This window comes from Mixophyes fleayi, chromosome 1, assembly GCF_038048845.1.
Source record: "Mixophyes fleayi isolate aMixFle1 chromosome 1, aMixFle1.hap1, whole genome shotgun sequence".
NCBI classification, from domain to species: Eukaryota; Metazoa; Chordata; class Amphibia; order Anura; family Limnodynastidae; genus Mixophyes; species Mixophyes fleayi.
In genome coordinates, this window is record NC_134402.1 from 44,430,768 (window position 1) to 44,452,106 (window position 21,339).

General features: G+C 37.0%; 1 protein-coding gene across 14 annotated transcripts in view; it reads right to left on the minus strand.

Annotated features, from left to right (window-relative positions):
• The window catches only part of PROM1 (prominin 1), a 176,116-nt gene that overhangs the window by 4,157 nt on the left and 150,620 nt on the right, over nt 1-21,339 (minus strand). For 4 of the 14 annotated variants that reach the window (XR_012687505.1, XM_075194685.1, XM_075194687.1 and 1 more), the window contains 9 exons: nt 19,585-19,677; nt 17,464-17,481; nt 15,350-15,403; nt 14,202-14,282; nt 12,215-12,283; nt 8,097-8,189; nt 6,099-6,214; nt 1,223-1,246; nt 800-868 (listed from right to left, as the gene is read on the minus strand). Coding sequence is in view for 12 of the 14 variants with exons in the window: in XM_075194685.1 (XP_075050786.1) it covers nt 800-868; nt 1,223-1,246; nt 6,099-6,214; nt 8,097-8,189; nt 12,215-12,283; nt 14,202-14,282; nt 15,350-15,403; nt 17,464-17,481; nt 19,585-19,677 (617 nt within the window). In the remaining 2 variants the exon portion in view is untranslated. The other 10 variants (XR_012687512.1, XM_075194692.1, XM_075194690.1 and 7 more) reach the window with 6 other exon arrangements.

Here is a 21,339-nt window from a genome sequence, read left to right on the forward strand (position 1 = left end):
AAAGCAGTAAGAGAAAATAAACCAACATTAAGCAGAGTTTGTTGGCTCCTGCCCTGATTCCTTGGTATTGACCCCCCTGAAGTACTAGATCATAAGATCATATCTAATTATGCTCTATTACTAATATTTTTTAAAACAATTTACTTTTTTAAATGTCATCAAATGAATAATCTAAGGCAGATTTTTACAGAAGGCATTGACACTGACACTGAAATGTCTACTGTGAGTTTAAGTAGTTTTTATATGTTTAGTAACTACTGGTATAATAGTATATTGAGCCACCTTTTTTTAACGGATTATATGTACAAATATTTCATAAATTTTGTAATTCATACAAAAGCACAGAAAACAAACAGAGAGGCAAATTATCAATCTACCACACGTTCTTTAAATTCTCATGCTTCATTTGCATAAAACCATAACAGGCATGCACTAAAACATCAGTCCTACTCAAAAAAAATGTTATCTTAAATAATAAACAGGCAATCAAGTTATTTTCACATCATCAACATATTTTTCAATGCAATTTCACATCAATCAGATCAAAAAAAATGCACACATCTTAAAAAAAAAATCATGCAAACATTTTCTTTCAGATTGTAATTAAAAGATGAACTAAGGCTTTTCCATTACAACTTCCAAGTAATTAACCAGAAATATGTGCATTCCTAAATTAAACAATGGGGGTAAATATATATTACACTATGTTCATGCTGACCGCCATTGTGGCAATCTCAATGTCATGCAAATAAAAGAAAAGCATGCATCAATAATTGTCTATGTGAAGAAAATATTTTACCTTGTCATTATAGGATTGCGTATACCATACAAATACTCATTATGATAACCATTATTACCATTTTCCATACTGTAATAAAACAATTGCATGAGAAAAATAAATAGATGCAATCATGAAAAAAAAAAATGGGGGAAATGTGTAAATATAAAATAACTCTGGACGTGAAATATTATATGTTTGCGACACTGTGAGACAATAAAAGGATAATAAAAAATGGCATGCAATAAAACCCCTAATATTTATTAAAAAATAAATATAGGAATGTTATCGTAATCTTACGGCGTGCATACAAGTAAAAAATAAATGCACCTGGCATTGACTAACACATTAAAAGTATAACAAAATACAAGATTGCCCCTCTGCTAAGATTACCAAAAAAATATATATAAAAATAAAAACATGAAAATAACATACAAAGCTTACTTTTTCATGGGGACAGTTTCAACACTACAAGATATAAAAAGAGGGAAAATTACTTTAAAAGAAGTTGAATCAGTTAGGTATGCAAAAAAAAAATTATTTTGTGCTGGTTAGCGGGTTTAAAGTTTAACCCTTGACTGTTCTGTTTGGTTAATAAACGCTAACCCTAAGTGCAAGAAGCACCTTTGAGAACAATGCACCAGGTACCCATATTACTATTAACACTCCAGTTAACCATTATGGGTTGTTTGTATAAGTGAATGCAAAATGCAAGAAATATGGGTAAGTTAGAAAGGTTAAGGTCCTCGGAGAGTGAATATCAACAAAACAAACAGGCATGATTGGAAGTTCAATGGTAAAAACAGTTATCATAAAGTAAAATGCCAAGTCCCTGAAACAGAAGTACTGTAGATGAGAGAAGAAAACCTAGTTAGACCAGATGACATCACCAAGATCAAGTTCTCCAATATTCTAAGTCAATATATTTACCAATATGCTGAAAAGTTGTGATGAAATGGTAAAATCATTTACCGAAAATTACAAGACCTTTTCAGAGCCCTAAACACCTATGACTGTGATAGTAACCAGAATATAGTAATAATAATTGTGTTTGTCACAATTTACATTGGCCATCAAAGAATAATATTAGGCCTGTAGGAGTGAATGTACCTTATAAAGGATCAGTAAATATAACATGTTTGCAACATTGCAGAAAAAAAGCTGTTATGTGCATTTCCAAATTACTATATTCAGACTCTTAGGAGGGAATTCAATTGGTCGCGTTACTCCTGTAAGTAACACAACCTGCGCACTACTACCGTTAGTACGGCAATATGTAACGCTGATTTTTGCTCGGGGATCTGGGAACCGCGATCAGAAATCCGGGTTGAAATTACCGTATGAACGGTAACAGTGCTCAGGCTGCGTTACTTTCCGGAGTAATGCAGCCAATTGAATCCCCCCTATAACTTAAATATATACACACCTGACATCATCTCTGTAACTGGCTGAAACACACTGCTGGGTATATTTCAGAGCTTAAACTTTCTTCTAACAGAGGACAACAAGCTTTATATCCTGCACACTGTCCTACCCTTGTTCCCATGTTCACACGAGTGTCATTTAAAATCTCCCTCCTGCGTTTTATTTTGGTTTAACAGTTGAACATAGGCGAAATGTATACTCATTAATCTCTGTAGATGCCACTATCGTGCACGTGCCGCTGGCAGAAAAGGAACAGGTAAAATAGGATGGATGCTACACTGTCATCTACTTTGGTAGATCTCTTATATGTATTGTACCACTGTTGCTTCATAGAGTGCAATTATCTCTGAGTAAGTATTCAGATCTCTTCCTTGCACTTGTCGAAAAAAGGAACAGAGGAGAGACGATGTAAAAGACACTTGTGTGTTAGGTCATTGGAAATGTTACATATACAGATTTAAGTTACACATTTCCTATTACATCAAATGTGATGTTTAATGACCAATTAATGACAAAACAAGAAGGTCTCATCCTTATTTCAAATCTACAGTGTTAGATTTAATGGTATCTGAATCTTAAATTTATATCTGAAAAAACAAAAATATCTCATAGTAGTTAAGGAAAACAATCAGATAAAAGTCTAGAGAAAAACCTCTCTTTTGAAACATTATCCCGCTAATACATAGATATTTGGTGGTAAATTATGGGTACAATCAGTACCAGATTTTCTGAACCATTACAGTATAACAGAGGCAACATAAATAAAATCTTCTTTTCTTTCTTCTTGATCCGTCATAGACTCAATGGGAAAAACAAAACATGAAAATGTTTCCACACATTACAAACCTTTTATCACAGCTGGGATTCCCAGGATTACCCACCAGTAGCCTTTCAAAAGCATTTTCCAACACTGGCTGCTTGTGATTAGCTGGAGAGGGGTCCCGGTTATTCCCAACTTTGATCGGTTGGCTGTGGTCATTGGTTGAGTGTGTGATTGTATTATTTTATTATGATGATTTCTCAGGTTTTTGTTTTGTTTTCTCCCCCCTCATTTGGTCCAATTACGGATCAAGAAAGATGTTTTGTTTTAATTTAATAAAATGGTGATAGAGAGTTTTGAGGGGAGGGGTCTTTCATTTAATTAAACTTTATTTGAAAATTTTGTGTGTGTCTATTTTATTTTACTCTTGTGGTATAATATATCACAGTCAGTTCCACCAGACTGGGACCACTGGTTTGGTAAAGTTTCCAATCCAAGTTTGGTTCGCAATCTTGTTAATTACCCTAATCCCACAGCCAGGGGTAATGGCACGTTATTTTTTGCACCCTCGCACCCACCTCTCCAAAGAGGTAACAGCCTTGCACTAACCAGCCTGGTTTTCACTATAGCTGGAGAACAACATGCTTGTAGTCTCTCTGTTATAGTGGAAACCATCACATGCTCACTAAGCCTGGGGCTGATTTTAACTATAGAAGGGTTTGTAGTCTCCCTGTTATAGCGAAATCCAACCCTGGCTGTTATATTCTGTAATATATTGTTAGTATAAACATCAGGATTTGTGATGGTTGCACTAGGAAGACAAAGATTAGCTTTATACTCCCACAGAGTTCTCTCTACCACTCTACCAATTATAGCATGATGCTACACAAACACCAAGGTACATTTGGTTTACATAGCAGAGAACTATAAAGATAACATAAAGCCTGTAGAGATTAGTTATGTGAACTGTAACTGTAACCTCAGATCCTGCTTTTTTCATTACCAAAGCAGTACATACGGGTACCAAAAATCCAAGAGCGCAAAGCAAACTAGTATATGCCCCTCCGCCATCATTGTCTCTTCCTTCTCTAAAACCTCTGAGAATGTTAGCACTCAATGTGCACAAATAAACACAATATTACAAGCTGTGAACTAGAAGTGATGTCACGAATCAACAGCCTATAATCAAACTGCATTCATTCGTACTAGCCATCAACGTTTTGCTGAAACACAAACTCTTACCTGGCCAGGCTAAATATGTCTACAATCCAAACATGTGCGAGAGTCATTTAATAAATACTGTATTAAAGTCTAAATTTGTATATCAGTGTAACAAAACAAATTGAAGCAAGTCTATAACCGGAATAATCGGAGCATTTATGAACTGCTGATATCAGCTATTTGTTCCATTAGTTTCTGCAGCTGATATTGGATGAACAATGTGTCCTATGGTCAGAATATGAAAAGCATGATAAACGCTTTAAATTTAACAATAACTATGAATAAAGCATATCAGTCAATCAGGAGCTCAAACTGTTTTTATTAATATGATTCTGATGATTTTGAGGATGATGATTTTATTATTTATATACCACTTTTCTCTCAATAGGACTCAAAGCACTTTACATATTTTGCAGACGGTGAGGCTGCCAGTATGGACAGGCTCAGTTGATGTCCTATTTAATAATTCACATCAGTCCCTGCCCCATTGCAGCTTACAGTCTAAATTCTCAACCACATGCATACACGCTAGGATCCATTTTATTCAGAAGCCAAATAACCTACCAGTATGAGTATGAACTGTAGAAGGAAAACATGAGCACCCTGAGGAAACCCACGCAAAACACAGGGAGAACAATACAAGCTCCACACAGAGAGCATCCTGTTAGGAATCAATGCTAACCACTGAGCCACCATTCGATATAATACAGTATCCGTGTCTAAACAGGTGCTAGTGCATTTAGTGCAACATTGGAATGGATTGTCCAAAACAACTACAGAATAACGAACAGAGAATTTTTATTTTGTTTGGGATTAAGGCGCAGATATCGGAATGTGGTGAGTAAAGGTTAATAAGTGGAAGTGGAGAAGATTTTGATAATGTGCCTTTTACCTGTAACTACAGTTAAATCTTTACCTCTATAGTGTTTACAATGTCAAACGTAAAATATACCATTTTGCTGAAATTAGTCGAATTATACAGTTAGTGTCCATCCATAAAGTTCATTCTATAGTTCGAAACGTCTTCAATTGGCAAAGCAGGCAGTACTGTGTTCCAGTAAGGTATAATTGTCCATCAAAAAGGAAAAACGTTTATGCGATCTTAACAGTAATCTTATTGCCCGTAGATAGGTGATTCCCCAAATTGCTGCTCTCCACAGGTTTTTATTAGTAAAGATGGGCTTATGTGTTGTTTTTTAATGTTATTACTCTGTGTTCCACAGTCCCAATAGAGTATGGAAGATAAAAGGACAAGGGCATGCCCTCCACCATCCCTCCCCCACGTACCTTAGAAGCGGTACTCCCTTAAAAACATACCATACAGTATAATGAAGTAAAGAAAAATACATAGGACAAATATAAGGCTAAAGCCCCAAATATACCTTCCTCATTAATAAATACAATATCATTACAAGTACAAATAAGACACTAGGTGGACTAATAATGTTATTTACTGATGTCTGATTCTATTCTAATGCCAGGGGAATACATAAAGTAAAACAGCTCACTTTCCATAGTTACCACCAAATATCACTGAAGTGACTGTGAATTACTTCTCAGACAATGGTAGATAGCAGTCACTGGGAAATAGGAGAATAAATAAAATATTCTGAAAAATATTTGTTAAATTCTGAACTTTCTGGTCATTAGAACTTGTCCTATCAAATGACGTGAATAAACTTGTAATGAATTTGGAAAATTCATCGTAGCACTGAATAAAATCTGGTTTATCCAATTAAACAATTAGATGTTTGGGAGGTAGTGCTATAGTTCAGTTACATATCAAATTTGCATTCATTGAATCTTTTGAATAATGTGTTGCTCAACTTAATTTATAAACTTCTGGGAGAGGATCAACCTATTTTGAAATGAATAAGACCAGTCAATAATTTACAAATGTATTTATGTACTTACTCATCATAGACATCTTCTGTGTCCATCCTACGGTAGTATTTTGCTAACTTGACAGCAAAAATGATGGCAGGAATAAGGAATATTGTAGAACCTCCTAAACCAAACCAGAAGGAATTCTGAAGAAGGAAGGAAAATCATTTTTATTCCAAATGGAAATCTTACATGTTTAAGTTTATTATTCACTTATTTTAAACCTTCTGCACAGTAAATTTAAATATTAAGACAGGATGATAACTGGTTCAAATCATTATAATTAAAGAGAACATGTCAGCAGGTTCTAAATTGCGTAATCTTTGATACATAGGGGCTCCCATCATCTTTTTTAAATATTTTTTTTGTATAACATACACATTTTCATACTGCAGACCTGCACAAAAAAACGTACACCTACGTCTGTATATATTGTATGATTTATGTATCTATATCCATATATTCATATATGGTATAATATACAATAGTGCCCCAAAATATTGGCGCCCTTGCACTTTTTCCCCAAAGCATCACTGAACCTTCTCTATGTTTGACTGTACTGAAGGTCTTCTATTCTTCGGTTGGCTTTTTGTAAACATGGGGACGATATGCTTTACCAAAAAGCTCTAATTTGTTCTCAACAGTCCACTGGACATTCTCCCAGAAGGAATTTGGCTTGTTCAGATGAATTTTTGGCAAACTCCAGTTGGGCTTTCTTGTAACCATGTAAAACTTTTTCATTGAGTTAGCGACCGATGGTGCAAGTTCAAATCGTACCTCCAGTCTTCTTTGTTAAAAAAAGTTAAAATACCTTTTAATTATATAAAAATATTTTTCAAATAGTGTTTAAAAAATAAAAATATTTAGAATCTCTCATTAGAACGTGAACAGCGAACTTCAAATGAGCTGTGAACTATAAATTGGAATCTGGGTCAGGTGGTGATTGTTTGTGGCTACTGAACTGGTTCAACTTGATTGAATTTCGAACCATTTAGAAATTTTTCGAGCTTCCTCTACTTACTGTGATATGGCAAGGGCTGGAGGTTAACATGAAGGGTGGTCACTTTGAATCATTACGCGTTACCAAGAATTATTTCAATGTTACACTTTATTGCTTGGCAACACCATGTGGAATCACCATGTTTTCAGAAACCTATGGGTGCAGTAGTGTATTAAGAAGTGTAGTATATAACCTAGGGTAATATAAGGAAAAATCAAGGAAATCATTTTCTAATTAATGTAAACTAAAAATTGTTAGCACTTCAGAAATAATAGAAATAGTTCAGTCCATAGAGCTTACTCGTGAAATTTTTCCCCAGATTGGCATGACATGAATATGCAACATATTCAGTATGAAATTTTAAATATATTAAACCTAATAGGATGTTGGAAAATGACACAAACACTTTGTATGCCATTGCACAATCGAATGGTTTGGAAACCTGTTGTCTGAAATAACTGTTTTTGGCTGAGAGGCACTGAAGCACCTGGCCCAAGAGGGCACATGAATGGGTGTGAGAATCACATGATTGTCTCAAATCAAGTGAAACCCTATTTTACAATAAAATACTGCAGCTTCAGACTCTCTGGGTCTCTAATATTAAATAAATTAGGTAGCGCTATAGGCAGGGGGGTAGCATGACCTTTTATTGCATGTGAAAAGAGGAAACAAGATCATCAAATCTGACCACTGCCACAAGCCCACAGAGAATAATGGCAATGCATAACATAGTCTCTTTGAAGTTAACTGCTAAATACAAAATAGAAGGGTTCGGACTTTGCAGACCAATAGGAAGCTACTGGTCCACACAGTCACTTTACCCCGCCCATAAAGCCGCTCAAATGGGGCTGTGAATGAGCAGATGGGGTCGGAGCCTCTACTGGTAACAGAGTAGGTTGCATTCAACTGCACTGCAAATCTAAATACACCATCAAACATTTTGGTGCAACTTGTAGTTTAGATTTAGTGATTTAGAAATATTTCAAAGTGTAAATAAATATTGTTGAAGAAAACAGAACATTTCCTACCACTGAATCCACTATGCAGCTGCATAAAAACACATCTACAGCAGTATCTACAACATTTGCGATTGGTTTGCATCCTGCAACGTCCAAGGCTATCTGAAATAAAGATAAAACAGATTATTATTACTTAGTGTGAGAACGTTACATTTCTTTGTCATCCTTGTCTGATTTACATCCTCCATGACATTCTAAACCTATTGTACATGATGGCTGTTTCTAATTTCCATGAATAACAGAATTACCTTACAAGTTACCATAAGTCACGCAAGCTGACATTCATCACATTGTAGACACACGCTAGGATTACATCAAGAAGTTGACTGAAAGTACTCCAAGATATATATGTAAAATACAGTTAACAGTATCACTCTACAGTGTGAAACATCAAGAACTTACTTTACTAAAGCATTAAGTGTAAAATCACTAAAATTATTTCCAAGATTTCTTATAAACACTCAAATGTCTTAAAAAAATGACATATAATGAAATCCTATCATAATAAAAGCTACATATATAGTATAAAATATATGTATATAATTATGTTTAGTAAAGCACGTGAGACTAAGAAGTCTATTATTACCAGCCCCACAGTGGTATGAATTTTTAATCAATACAAAAATTCACATACATAGCACAGAGGCAGCTGAGCGTTACCCAACTGCCCCAGAGCAGTAAGAGTTAACTTACCGCTGTGCCGGACTTAGTGCTACTCATTTCCGCCACCAACAGGGCTATTCACCCTTTGATAAATTGGTCTCTAAGTTACTTTACACGGAAAAATATATTTCTCTGCATTTGTATGCAACTTACTCAACTGTCAACTTACATTTCCCTCAATACTGGCACTTTTTTAATTTTATATTTTACTTTTTGGTTTTTTTTTGTTTTCTAACAAAGATGTGTTACTGTACTTACAAGTGATATATTTGTTGGCCAATAAACACTACTTACGGTTCTTGGACACTCAATGGCTGTGCATAGGGTTCAAAATGAACACTTTGTACAGTTCAATGCAGAAGTCTATTCCTACTTTAATAAGAGGAAATTCTCTGTCATCAGGGATTCCCCAAAGTGTAAAGAAGCCCAGGCTGTTGCAAGGGTATTAACTTAAGATATGCCTTTCAGCACTGATAGATGCAGTGCAACCTGCTTCTAACTGTGGATGACATCTGCTTTTGGAACGGGAATATAGTGAATTTTAAAAAAAATAATAATAGAGGAGATCTGAAATAGGCTCCCTTGTAAAAATAAACACATTAAAAACAATGTAAAATTATTTTTCCCCATTGTGCAATCTCTACACCCCTTTACTGTGGCAAAAGTTATACTCATCTCTCACCCCATATTGTCACAACCAACATCAAGCTTTGACTTTCACTTTGACCTTATTTCGATTATTATCCAAACTCTTCACCCAGTTCCATTCCAATTGTCACAAGCAACCTGAAGCTTTATCCTTCACTGTAACATTATTTACACGTATTACGCCAACTCTCCCACCAGTGCTATCACAACTATATCCCTGAATCTATTCTACTTGAGCAATCTCAGCACACAGTTTATTATGACTGCACACTATCGCCTGGCTTCATATGTTAGTATTTGGTCACAATGTATAGAAAGGTTTCTGTGGACTGTGTTCTGCTTATTCAGTTTTTGCTTGTGTTCATGTATGATGACTGACGATCACTACTTCTCACAAGGTTATATACAGCTGAATGTCAGACTGATGCAGGCAATGTTCAGCGATTATACGGTGTAAGCATGTTTGGCTGTCACAGGTGCTAACCTACGTAGGGACAATCCCCTAAAATCGGGACTGTCTCATCTGAATTGAGAATTTATTATATGTTACATTGCATTGCCAATCCATACATTGCTGACACTCACAATTTATTACAACCTACAGTACTCTGTCACCCCACAGATTACTGCCACCCACCCAATACTACAACCTAGGCTACACTGTAACTTCCACAATGCCGACATCCACACTATGATACAACAAACACTACACTGCCACCCCACAAATTTCAATGCACTCAACCTATGCCGCAACCTACACTATGCTGCCACCCACACTATTAAACATTAGTCATCATAAAATACATTCTATACACACACACACACCCTGAAATAATACAATCTTACCCCTCTACACCTCTATCACACCAACAGTTCTATACTACCGCTTCATAAAAACATACATTATTTTGAACTGTCCCTCTGAATACATGACTACAGTGTATCAAACAGGTACTTGGACAGGACAGGTTTATTATACCTCCCACCACCCACATTGTCATCAGCCTGGCATTTGTAAGTTAGGACAGTACAGAGCAAAAAGCTCACCCCATGCAGGGACGCACACAGGGGGGGGGGGGTTTCTGGGTCTCCAGAAACCCCTCCCCTCCGCTAACGAAGTGCCCCACATAGCGGCACTGCACTAAACAGCAGCGGCTACAGCACCGCCCCGGACGCTTCTTTGACAGCGCCGCGGCTGCTGTATAGTACAGCGCTGCTGAAACGGAGATGTCCGCGCTCTCTCGCTGTTTTTTTTTTTGGGTGGGGGTACCCCCCCTAAAAATCCTGAGTGCGCCCCTGCCATGTGTAGGACAGGCTGCTTTATAAAATGTTTAGGTACGTGTTAGATAAGTTCCACTAAAGTGTTCTTCTAACCAATGATTCACAGTTCTAGTGAAAAACAAAAGCATCTTTCACTCTCTGTGGGAGCAGGATGTTAATCAGATGGAAAGTTGTAGGTTTAGGATTCATTGAGACAACAGAGAGAGTCAGAGAGAGTATCACTATGCACCTAGGCTTTGAGTTTCTATGTTTGCCGAATACACCCTTTGTACATTTACTTTTCAGCTTCCCATTTTCATTCAACAGAAAAAATATTTGTACTTAAAATTCAACCATGAGTTGCATATTAAAGACAACACATTCTTATATGAAATATGGAGATTTTTGTCTGCAATTTGTCTACAGAAAACATTTTCGTAGGCACTCGAAAAGAGGATGTTAGAGGACGCATAGTAAGAGACAACTACTAAGGTGTTCTGGTTATAAACAAATGACACAAACATGTTTTTTTTTGGGACAACATGGTTAAGAGACAGTTTCAATGCCATTTGTGCTTACATTTAAAATTGCTTTCATGGCAATGCAGAGACATTTTGAACAGAAAAAAATATTTATAGGTATCAATGTATCCTAAAATATAGCAGAAGCCACAGTGCTTCCATAAAGAGCCCAAGACACCAAGGTACTTCTTATATCGTTATAATGAACAATTGGGGGTATGTTATTCACTATAAACTACAAACACATAGGGGATCATCAATATTCAGACATTCTATGTGATTACATCCATACTTAAGGCTTGATTTTGAGTTAGGAGCAAAGCAAAGAAAAGGAGCAAATTTGCACTTTGGCAAAACCATGTTGCATTTATTTGCAAAAAAAAATAAAAATAAGTCAACTTGTACACCTTGCATTGTAACATGGTTTGTCCAGGAGCAAAGTTGCTCCTTTTCGTTGCTTTGCTCCTAACTCAAAATCAGGCCCTTAGTGTTTAAACATTTATCGTCTCATTTTGATTTAGGAATAAAGCAAATAAAGGAGCAAAGTTACACCTTAGCATAACCCTGAGGCACTGCAGGAACGGAGACACTTAAAATGTTCAGACAGATTGCATGAAAGCTGTCCAGTATTGTGTGCTACTTACATATGCAGCCAGTATTTTACCTGCATTCAAAAACGAATGCATCTGCTCCCCTTTCTTTTGAGGATGGTTGTTCAGGGGCAAATCTGCTCTATTTTTTGCATTGTTCATAACTCTAAATGTACCTCTACGTAATTTTAAGGTTATGAGCAGTCTCCAAGGATTTTCGTGACCATTATTATACGGGTCATGGAACTCCAAGGTAACTTTTTTTAACATCCCTACTTATTGTTAAACTTAATGCATTTCCAAATAGCAAGGATCATATGGTTCCTGTTACTTCCCAAGCTGTCCTACTGCATACAGATATTATTTACATGACTTCATAAATACATTGTGTACTATACAATGTGAACATTAACATGTAATCATTACAAATGTGGCAGTTACTTACAGAGTCCCTCACCCACTGAACATACTGAACGAAGTAGCTGATGACTGTATCCATGAACTTTTTCGATTCCTAAAACAAAAGTCCATGTTAAATAAGAGGTTCCAGACCTTGTCTTTGAAGACCTAAAGCAAGTCAAGTAAGCAAGTGGACCCGAGGTTTAGTATAAATTAATAATATATTTAATTTGTATTACTTGGTCTGTGCTTCTATTTCACACATTCTCGCCCCCACTCCTCACCCGGCTAGCAGAAAGAGGATGGAGTACAGAAAAGTTAAAGCAGAAATCTCATTAAAAATCACTGTAGCACGCTATAAGAAGAATGTTGATATTTCCCCTGGAGTTATTTTTCTGCTGGCTGTTATTAATGATTTATGATTCTGGACCACCATGGCAACCACAGACACTTGGCACATAATGTAGTGAGTAGAAAGGCTTTTTGACTTCCACCTTCTCCCCCTCTGTCATCACATGACATGCTGAGAGCTTTGAGCCTGTGTCTGTGTAGCAGACTGACTGTGTCTAGCAGCCTTTTGTGTTTGCCAGACAGAGAGCTTTTGAAAATGAGATAATTATTTGTTGGAGGATAGCAGGAAGCAGATGCATGTTTAAAAGGACTACTGCTTTAAATGGCCTATTGGTCAAGGTTCAGTGCTGGAAAACAAGCTAGTATTGAGTCTAAACAAGTAATTGATCGGTTTGCAAGTTTCATCATCCATGTTTAGCATTACAAAGCTAATTAATTAGTATGTAGTTTGTTTCAAGCAAAAAAAAATAACAGTTTTAATTAAATAGAGGATGTATTGGGTAATATTTGAACAATACATATAATACATGAAATGTCTTCAGAAAGAATGTGTGAGATTCTGTATCAATCTTTGTATGTGTGTGTGTCTGTGCATATGTAGTGTACTTGTGGTGGGCTCGATAAAGATTCTCTCCCTGTTTATGACCAAGTTTCTCATTAGAGAAGATTACATTCCAAAGTATATACAGAATTTGAACCACATTGTTCTGTTGCTGAACGAGATTTTTAGTTCAGTTTGAAAATCTTGATCAACGATTTCATGTGCTTTGGAATGATAATCGTTCACACTACTGTGATATCAGGCCAATCAGTTGTTTATCGTCTGATAATCTGCTGAAAACACTGTAGTGTGTACCCAGCCTTAGGGTTCTATTTATCAAAGGGAGATAAGTCTTAATTTTATGCAAACGGCAGTTTTTAGCACTGATCAATGTTCCACTGGTACAACCGGTCTTTTTTATATATTGTCTATGTATTAATTCTATAAGCGCAATTTGGTTTTATTACAATCATTTGAATAAATTGTTTATCTATTTAATTTATTGGGGGTTTTTTTCATTTTTTTCTTCGTCCATCACCTAGTTTATAATTAATTGTACAATTTATAGATTTTTCCTTGCGCTGTTCACTTTTTCTTTTGTTCCTACAAGGGAGGTAGTAATAACTGTTACGTGCTTCTGGGGATTTTATTTTTCCTTTCCCTGGATCTGCACATTTAGGGGCATATATTTAATTAAGTGCAGAGTGCCTCCGTAAAGAGCGCTAAGGCACGCCGCGTTACTGCAACAACGCGGATTTCCCTTCGCCCTCCATAGGGCTGCGAAGGGAAATCTGTAATGCTGCGGTAGCATATTACCATAGAAAATGCGCAGCCGCAATGTTCATCCGAACTCTGTGGCTAATTGAATATGCCCCTTAGAATTTATATATACTTATGTCCATCAATCTCAATAACTGTCTCTACACTCCAGAGTTCTCACTGTTCTATTACTCTTATCATACATGTTTTATTCATCCGTATTTTCTGAATTCACATGGGCCGTTGTAGTAATAAGGGGCAGATCATTATATTGAACATACCAGAAAAGTCATCTACAGATGGATAAACCCTTTAAGAATCCATCTTTTAAAGAAATACCCATCATTATTACTCAAGAGGACAAATACATTGAATAACTTACCTGCTTCATGATTAAAGAAGCATTGTTATTGATTAACATCTGAGCTGCATCAATTGCTGAGATTACATCCAATACCTTTCCCTGGAAGGAAAAATAGATTTATGCATCAGTTATAACTGAACATCTTTAGTTTGATGTACTGTACAGGGGCAAACTCAGGATTTGTAGAGGGGGGTTTCCAGACACTAGGAAACTCCCCCTCGGTTTGCCTATGCTGTATATTTTAAGGTTATTAATAAGGAAACATTTCTGTAGCTTCTGCTGTTAAATGACAAACTTTGGATTAGAAAAATAGAATATTTTGTCTAATAATAGGTTATATGTTGCTTTATTGATATGAATACTGATGGACGTCAAGAGAAATAAGGGATATTTGCTGTATTGAAAATACGAGCTTCCGATTAGATAATGACTGTTTGAAAATTAACCAAACAACACTGTATGAAAGCGTTGTCTGAATATAATTATGGGAAATGCAACTTCAGCGGAAGACACCAATGTTTAGTAGGGAACATTTAATGGGCACATCATATATATCTGTAAGGCATATACAATTTTATTTTATAAAGAGACAACTTTATCATTGATATTACAATGACCTGACTTTTCTGTCATTGGGAGTAAGTAGACTCCAGGACACAGAACTGTGGTGGAATGATTCCAGACCTCCTGTTATGGTCTATGTGTGACAGAACATGTAATCCATAATAACCATACAATACAATTATTGTATTTATAGTCATGTTGTAGTTAATACAGGTAGCTCAGTGACCCAGCCCAAGGAAGTTCTAATGGGATCATTGACAATATTACAAAGGTATAGCAAGGCATGCAGGAGAATGTTATTGTATATATATGTCTCTCTTTCTCTGTGTGCAGGGGCAGAACTCTGTATCGCTGGGCCCCATAGCAAAGTTTAAGCAGTGGGGCGAGATAACGCTATAACCTCCCAGGCCCCCTGATCTGCTGTGATAAGAGCAGGGATGGGGCATCTTCTGTGGAGAACTGAGGAAATGGAGGGTCCCCTGTGTCGGGCCCCCCTCCCCTCCTGACATCACAGTGGCTGCACCACCCTGACGCTATTCTTTAGAACAATTGTATACAAACTATAAGAAATGTCACAATATCTGTCACAAATATTCACGTACCTCAATATCAAACGATGTCCTCTGTAGCAATTTAATACTCTGATTTAAAAGACCCTGGAAAACAATTTACGCCATTAACAACATAACAGGATTTTGTTGGCCCCATAATGATGTTTGTGCTGATAGAAAATTGGTGATGGAATCATTCACATACAAATAATACAAAGGTGACATGCAAGTAGGTCATTTAGTAATAATGACATACATAAAGCAGATTTTGTTCTACTAAGTAAAATTATTACTCATACTTTCTGTCATAGACATAGTGCAGAGACATTCAGTAACATAACTCTTCTAACACCCTTAAAAGTGAGGACAAAATGCAAGGTTTGTCGTTTATTTCTAACGTCCGGGTGTATGAGCCACAGATTGGCTGTAGAGTTTCCAGAATTGCAGCCATTGGGATATAAGGTTTTCATAATGACTCTCCCTCACCATTGCTGTCTCTCCAGAAGTCATGTATTGTATTTTGTCAGAATCTGGATCGGTCAAAGGAGTAACCCAAAAGCTACATAGGATAGGGAGATTTTGCATTTTACTCCATGGCAATATTCTGTTCTTTACCATGGTTGTCAAATGTCTCTCTTGCAAATGATATTTTTTATGCTATATTAAAATTGGTACATCAGTTCTGGCTTTAGTCTCCCTTTAAGTTTCTAACTATAAAGACAAGCTGTCATGTTTCTCTACGCTCCCTCAATCTGCACTACCCTGGGAGCTGCCTTCCTGCTGACATAAGAAGGTGAGAACAGTGCAGAACGGAGGGACAACTCCTGGCCATAGTCCCAGCAATTGCAATAAGGTCATGCCTTTTTCCTATGTTCTCTTCAGAGAGGGGAGTGTACAGAAATACTGTGAATTTTGTTTTTTTACTCTTTTAGATAAGTATTATCTAAAATGTGACAATTTCTCTTTAACTGTATAAAATATTTTCTACAGCAAAAGTGTCATACATAGCCGAATGCCATGTTACTTCACTGCACACGTTGCCTATCAAAGTAGAGGCACCCATACTGTGGTCTGTAAACGAGTTTTTGACTTGTGCGACTAATGCAGAAAGACACTTATGATCCATCGCTCCGTCTGTGTACTCTGAGATGTCATTTTATCGCTGCCTTAGTTTATTGTCTTTTGTTGTTCCTATGTGTTTGGTAACAAATGTTATTGTATGTCGTATTTATGCTACTTGTTATATAAATTAGACCAGTTAAGTTTAGGAGGATTTAATCAGGGATAAGACAGAACAAGTCTTATCCCTGGGTTAAATAATTAGCGTATGTAACTATAATGCTTTCATACGAGTCATCTGGCCAAGAAAGTCATTGTATAAAGTACCCTGGATTAGACTCCCACCCACTTTCTCCCAAAGGAACCAATGGAGGAGCACACTCAGGGGTAGACATTATCAATCTCCCACCTATCACAAAATGGCTACCACCCTAATCCACCCACCGTTACCTCCATCACCGTGGGAATAATGAAGGGTATATAATCTATGTCTTTTGACTGTATTGTGTGTTCGTGGATTAGTGACTAGGAACTGCGCTCCCATCACATGTACGCTGTGCCCACAAGGAAATGCATCTGTCTGGTGATTGTATATCCACCCTTCTGTAGTAACATCTATGGAATAAACTGCATTTTTGTTGCATCAATCCACCTAGTTGATTTCAAGGAGCCCACTAGGACGTGCGGTCCTCACATTTGGTGTTAGAAGTGGGATGATGACAGCTCAGAGTAAGCAGAAAAGGGGCGATGGATAGCAAGTGTCTTTATGCATCAGTCGCACAAGTCCACAACTCGCACAACGTGAGCCAGTATTCATGAATGTGCTGCCTATCAATTCACTAGGAACCAGTGGCATCACAGAGGTAGTGCCCTCGTGCATGGAGCAGCCACTGTCCTCCTTATGGTGCTGCAATATGGTGTGTCCATTGCCTGACCCCCCAACAAGGCCGAACATTCGGCTGGCATTCATTCTGGCATTCATTCGTTATTTAATTTTTGGACATATATCATCAAGTACCAATAGAATTACATGTTACTTATCCATATCTCAAACAACATTGAACACCACAGACACCGTGAAGTTTTAACATGCCACTTATGCTTACCCTGGCTTTGACATATTTCTTGAAATGCAGAGAGGAGGAATAAGAAATCATTATGAGAAATAAAAGTTAATCTGCTCTACGACTCACATAGCTTTGAGCAAACCATTACACTCATACATACCAGCACGCAGCATCACATTACAGCCCTAAGACTAAAACCATTAAACCATTTCCTGAACTCATGAACAATGTAGAGAGCCGTCCATACTACCTGCAGCAGTGTACACATCCTTGATGAGACATGTACTGTTATCAGCCAGAACACCTAAAACCTCTGAGGAATATTGTGTGATGGAAAGACACAAAAAGAGGTAGGCAAAGAGGCTATCAAAAATTTTAGGGAATTAATTACACACCAGAGGGGAAAGTAAAGTGTGTTTATAGAATTACAAGTACGAGATTTAAATTAACCGTTTCGGCAGCTGCATATGGGTGTACAATACGTCGCTGATACTGTCTTTCACTAGTTTGCATAGTGGCATTTCCATCCCTAAAAAAGGGACATTGCATCAAGTGCCAGTCAAACGAGGAAGACAGCACAGTGCTGGAGGAGCTGGACGCACTGCTGAGACAGCGCCAAATTCTGCGTAGTGTGCGAACATTTGATAAGTGTGGGTCCATCCACACACTACACTACTTTAAGTTTTTATTTGGGTGAATCCCTCAATGTTATTTTAAACCTGGTTTTCTTGACTTTCACTTTTGGAAAAATAATGTTTCAGTAACAATGAATCATAAAATTGTTATACTGGTTGGAAATATGAGTGAAAACCACACATAACAAACAGTGAGAATCATTTTAGTGTCATCTAGTAGTAGCTTCAATATGAAATCAAGTATTTTGTGAGTAGATAGATATGAGAGAGAAATAGATAAATATGAGAGATAGATAGATATGAGAGAGAGATATGAGAGAGAGAGAGAGAGAGATCTATGCATCAATAATATGTGGTGCAACTAAACATGCATCGCTGCACATTGCAGTGATGCATATTTATGCACCGTTTGAATGCATCATGCCGGGTCTACTCTGGGAGCCCTGGCGAAGTGATCACTCTCCTGCAATCTAATTTTCCTATTTACCAGCAGCCTAGCGCTGCCAGTGATAGGAGGAAGTGCTGTGCGCATGCGCACTGCATTAACATATACCGGATTGTGCGAAGCCAGAGAGGCTTCAGCAGAATCCCATAGGATATAACAGGTAACGCCATCCTGGCATGGTGTTACCTGTCTGCACAATGCAAAGCTTATCAAAGCATGATGCATTGCAGAACATCACAGTCCCCATAGTAATCTATGGGGACTGTGAAGCTGCAAGGTATTTGCCTAAACGGAGGAGATTTCACAGAAATCTCCTCCGTTAGGCAGTTAATGCATAGGAAACGTACTTAAAAGATGCGGAAACAGTAGTTTACACATCGTTTAAGTGCCAAATAAGCTTGATGCATAGACCCCAGAGAGAGATGAGAGAGATGGATAAATGGAGATAAGAGATATGAAGGTGAGAGAGATATGACAGAGAGAGAAAGATATGAGAGAGAGAGAGATGTGACATAGATAATTATGAGATAGATAGATAGATAATTATGAGATAGATAGATAGATAGATAGATATGAGATAGATAGATATGAGATAGATAGATAGATAATTATGAGATAGATAGATAGATAGATAGATAGATATGAGATAGATAGATAGATAGATATGAGATAGATAGATAGATAGATAGATAGATAGATAGATATGAGATAGATAGATAGATAATTATGAGATAGACAGATATGAGACAGAGATATAGATAGATAGTATTAGAAACTGGCAGAACAAATAGCAATATTCTGATGTATTTGATGGTAGGAAAATGCACATGTTTAATTTGTTTATGATACTGGTCTTTTAAATAGAACTGATTTGTAATATAATGAAGGAAACTAAACATTGGTTGTATAGGACACAGTGACAGAACCCCATCCAGTAGGAGTATCGCAAACATCCGGTCTATTTGTGGCTGCATGCTGAAATCCATGATCTAACGGCTAGTGTTACATTATAGATCTACGCATCTAGAGAAACTATCTTGTACATTATATCGCACACACCCGTATTTCTTATTGTTTTACCATTGTCTGCTCCATAGGTACAACTTGCTGAATATGTATCATCCGTATACTATTAGCGTGTCCTTTTAACGCATTTCCTAACGCTCCTTTTGGCTAGAAATAAATAGAAAGGTTTCTGAGACATGGAGTTATTTCTGTACAATGGGGAAGATGAACACAGAGCTGTTATAACACAAGTTAAACTTCAACACAGACATTTAAAACTGCTAAAATTAAAAAGTGCTGTGTAACAGTTACAAAACTAGAACGCTAGATATACACTGCACTGTACATAAGACAAAACATCTTTTCAAAGCAGGTTTAGTAACAAACATTAATTCTATCATAACAGTTGTTATTATAGCTGCGATTATTACAAACAACATGTAAATATCATGTGTGTCACATATGTATTTCGATGGATACAGCAGTTATTATATTATAGATAAATCTGAAAGTGGATAATGTTTACATTATCCAGGCTATATATGGCTATTTTTTCAAGGTAGTTCTCATGTCAAATAAACTGCAGCAGAAATAAATATTGTAGTAAATGTGGGCTATGTATTTAGTGCTATTTGACTCTGGTCATGTATAATATTCCAAAACATTCAATAAAAAATTGTCATGTGACTTGAGTCTTCCTACTGCAATCTCCAGAGTTGTATATAACCCTCAGGCTTACAAAACCGAGGATTATTAGGATAATGTTGACATTAGTTCTGTGTTCTGAAAGCATCAACAACATAAACAAAAAAAGCTTAAAGGGTTTGTCCACCCTCCGTTCCCTGCTTGCAGCCGCCGTTTCCGGGAGGATTAATAGAATTGATTAGAATGTTATTTTCATTTTAAATAATCAAATGTAATAAAATGTATCTTTTGTATGTCTTAGAAAATATCAAGAGATAATAAAACAGGATAAAAGACATTACAAATATTGTAATATTGAAAAACAGGATAAGCCTACAACTGTCAGAGAAATTAAGGACAGATGACAGCCAGGGCCATCTTTTCCATTGGGCACGATGGGCAGCTGCCCGGGGGCCCCACGGGCAAGGGGGCCCCATAGGCTAGGCTCTTAATGAGAATAAATAATCCTGCAAAAGAAAAAAACCTGCAAAAAAAAACCTGCAAGGGTCACTGAGCAAGTACATCTATCTATCTCTATCTGTATATATATATATATATATATATATATATATATATATATATATATATATATATATCTATATCTGTATCCGTATACATCTATATATCTATATCTAGGGGCCCCGGTGCACTGCTTTGCCCGGGGCCCATAATGTTGTTAAGATGGCCCTGATGACAGCTATGATGGGCTGCAGCAGCTGAATGAACAGGAATTGATGCCAATTCAATCCAGTCCTGCATTAGTTACACACCTCCCATCACAGCATGCTAATGACAGCCATGCCCGTCCACCATCAGAAGTACTGGATCTCCTCTTACTGTGACTGCGGCTGCAATCAGGTACAAGCTGGGGTCCCGGACCCCCGCGAGAGCAGTAATAGGAGATGGAGTGACATAACCCTTTTAAGTTGCTTTGACAACAAGAAAAAAGCTGCAAATAGAATAAGTCATGAACTGATACAGATGTAGCCTGCGTTATGAAGCATGGCACCTGCACCTTGAGATGAGCAAAGTTGCTTCAGAATGTAACATTGACTGAGCTTTGCAGCACAATAAACAGTTTTGCAGAGGTGCGAAGTTCTGACAATAAACTCTTAACGTTCTGCATTTGTTCGGACATTCTGTACT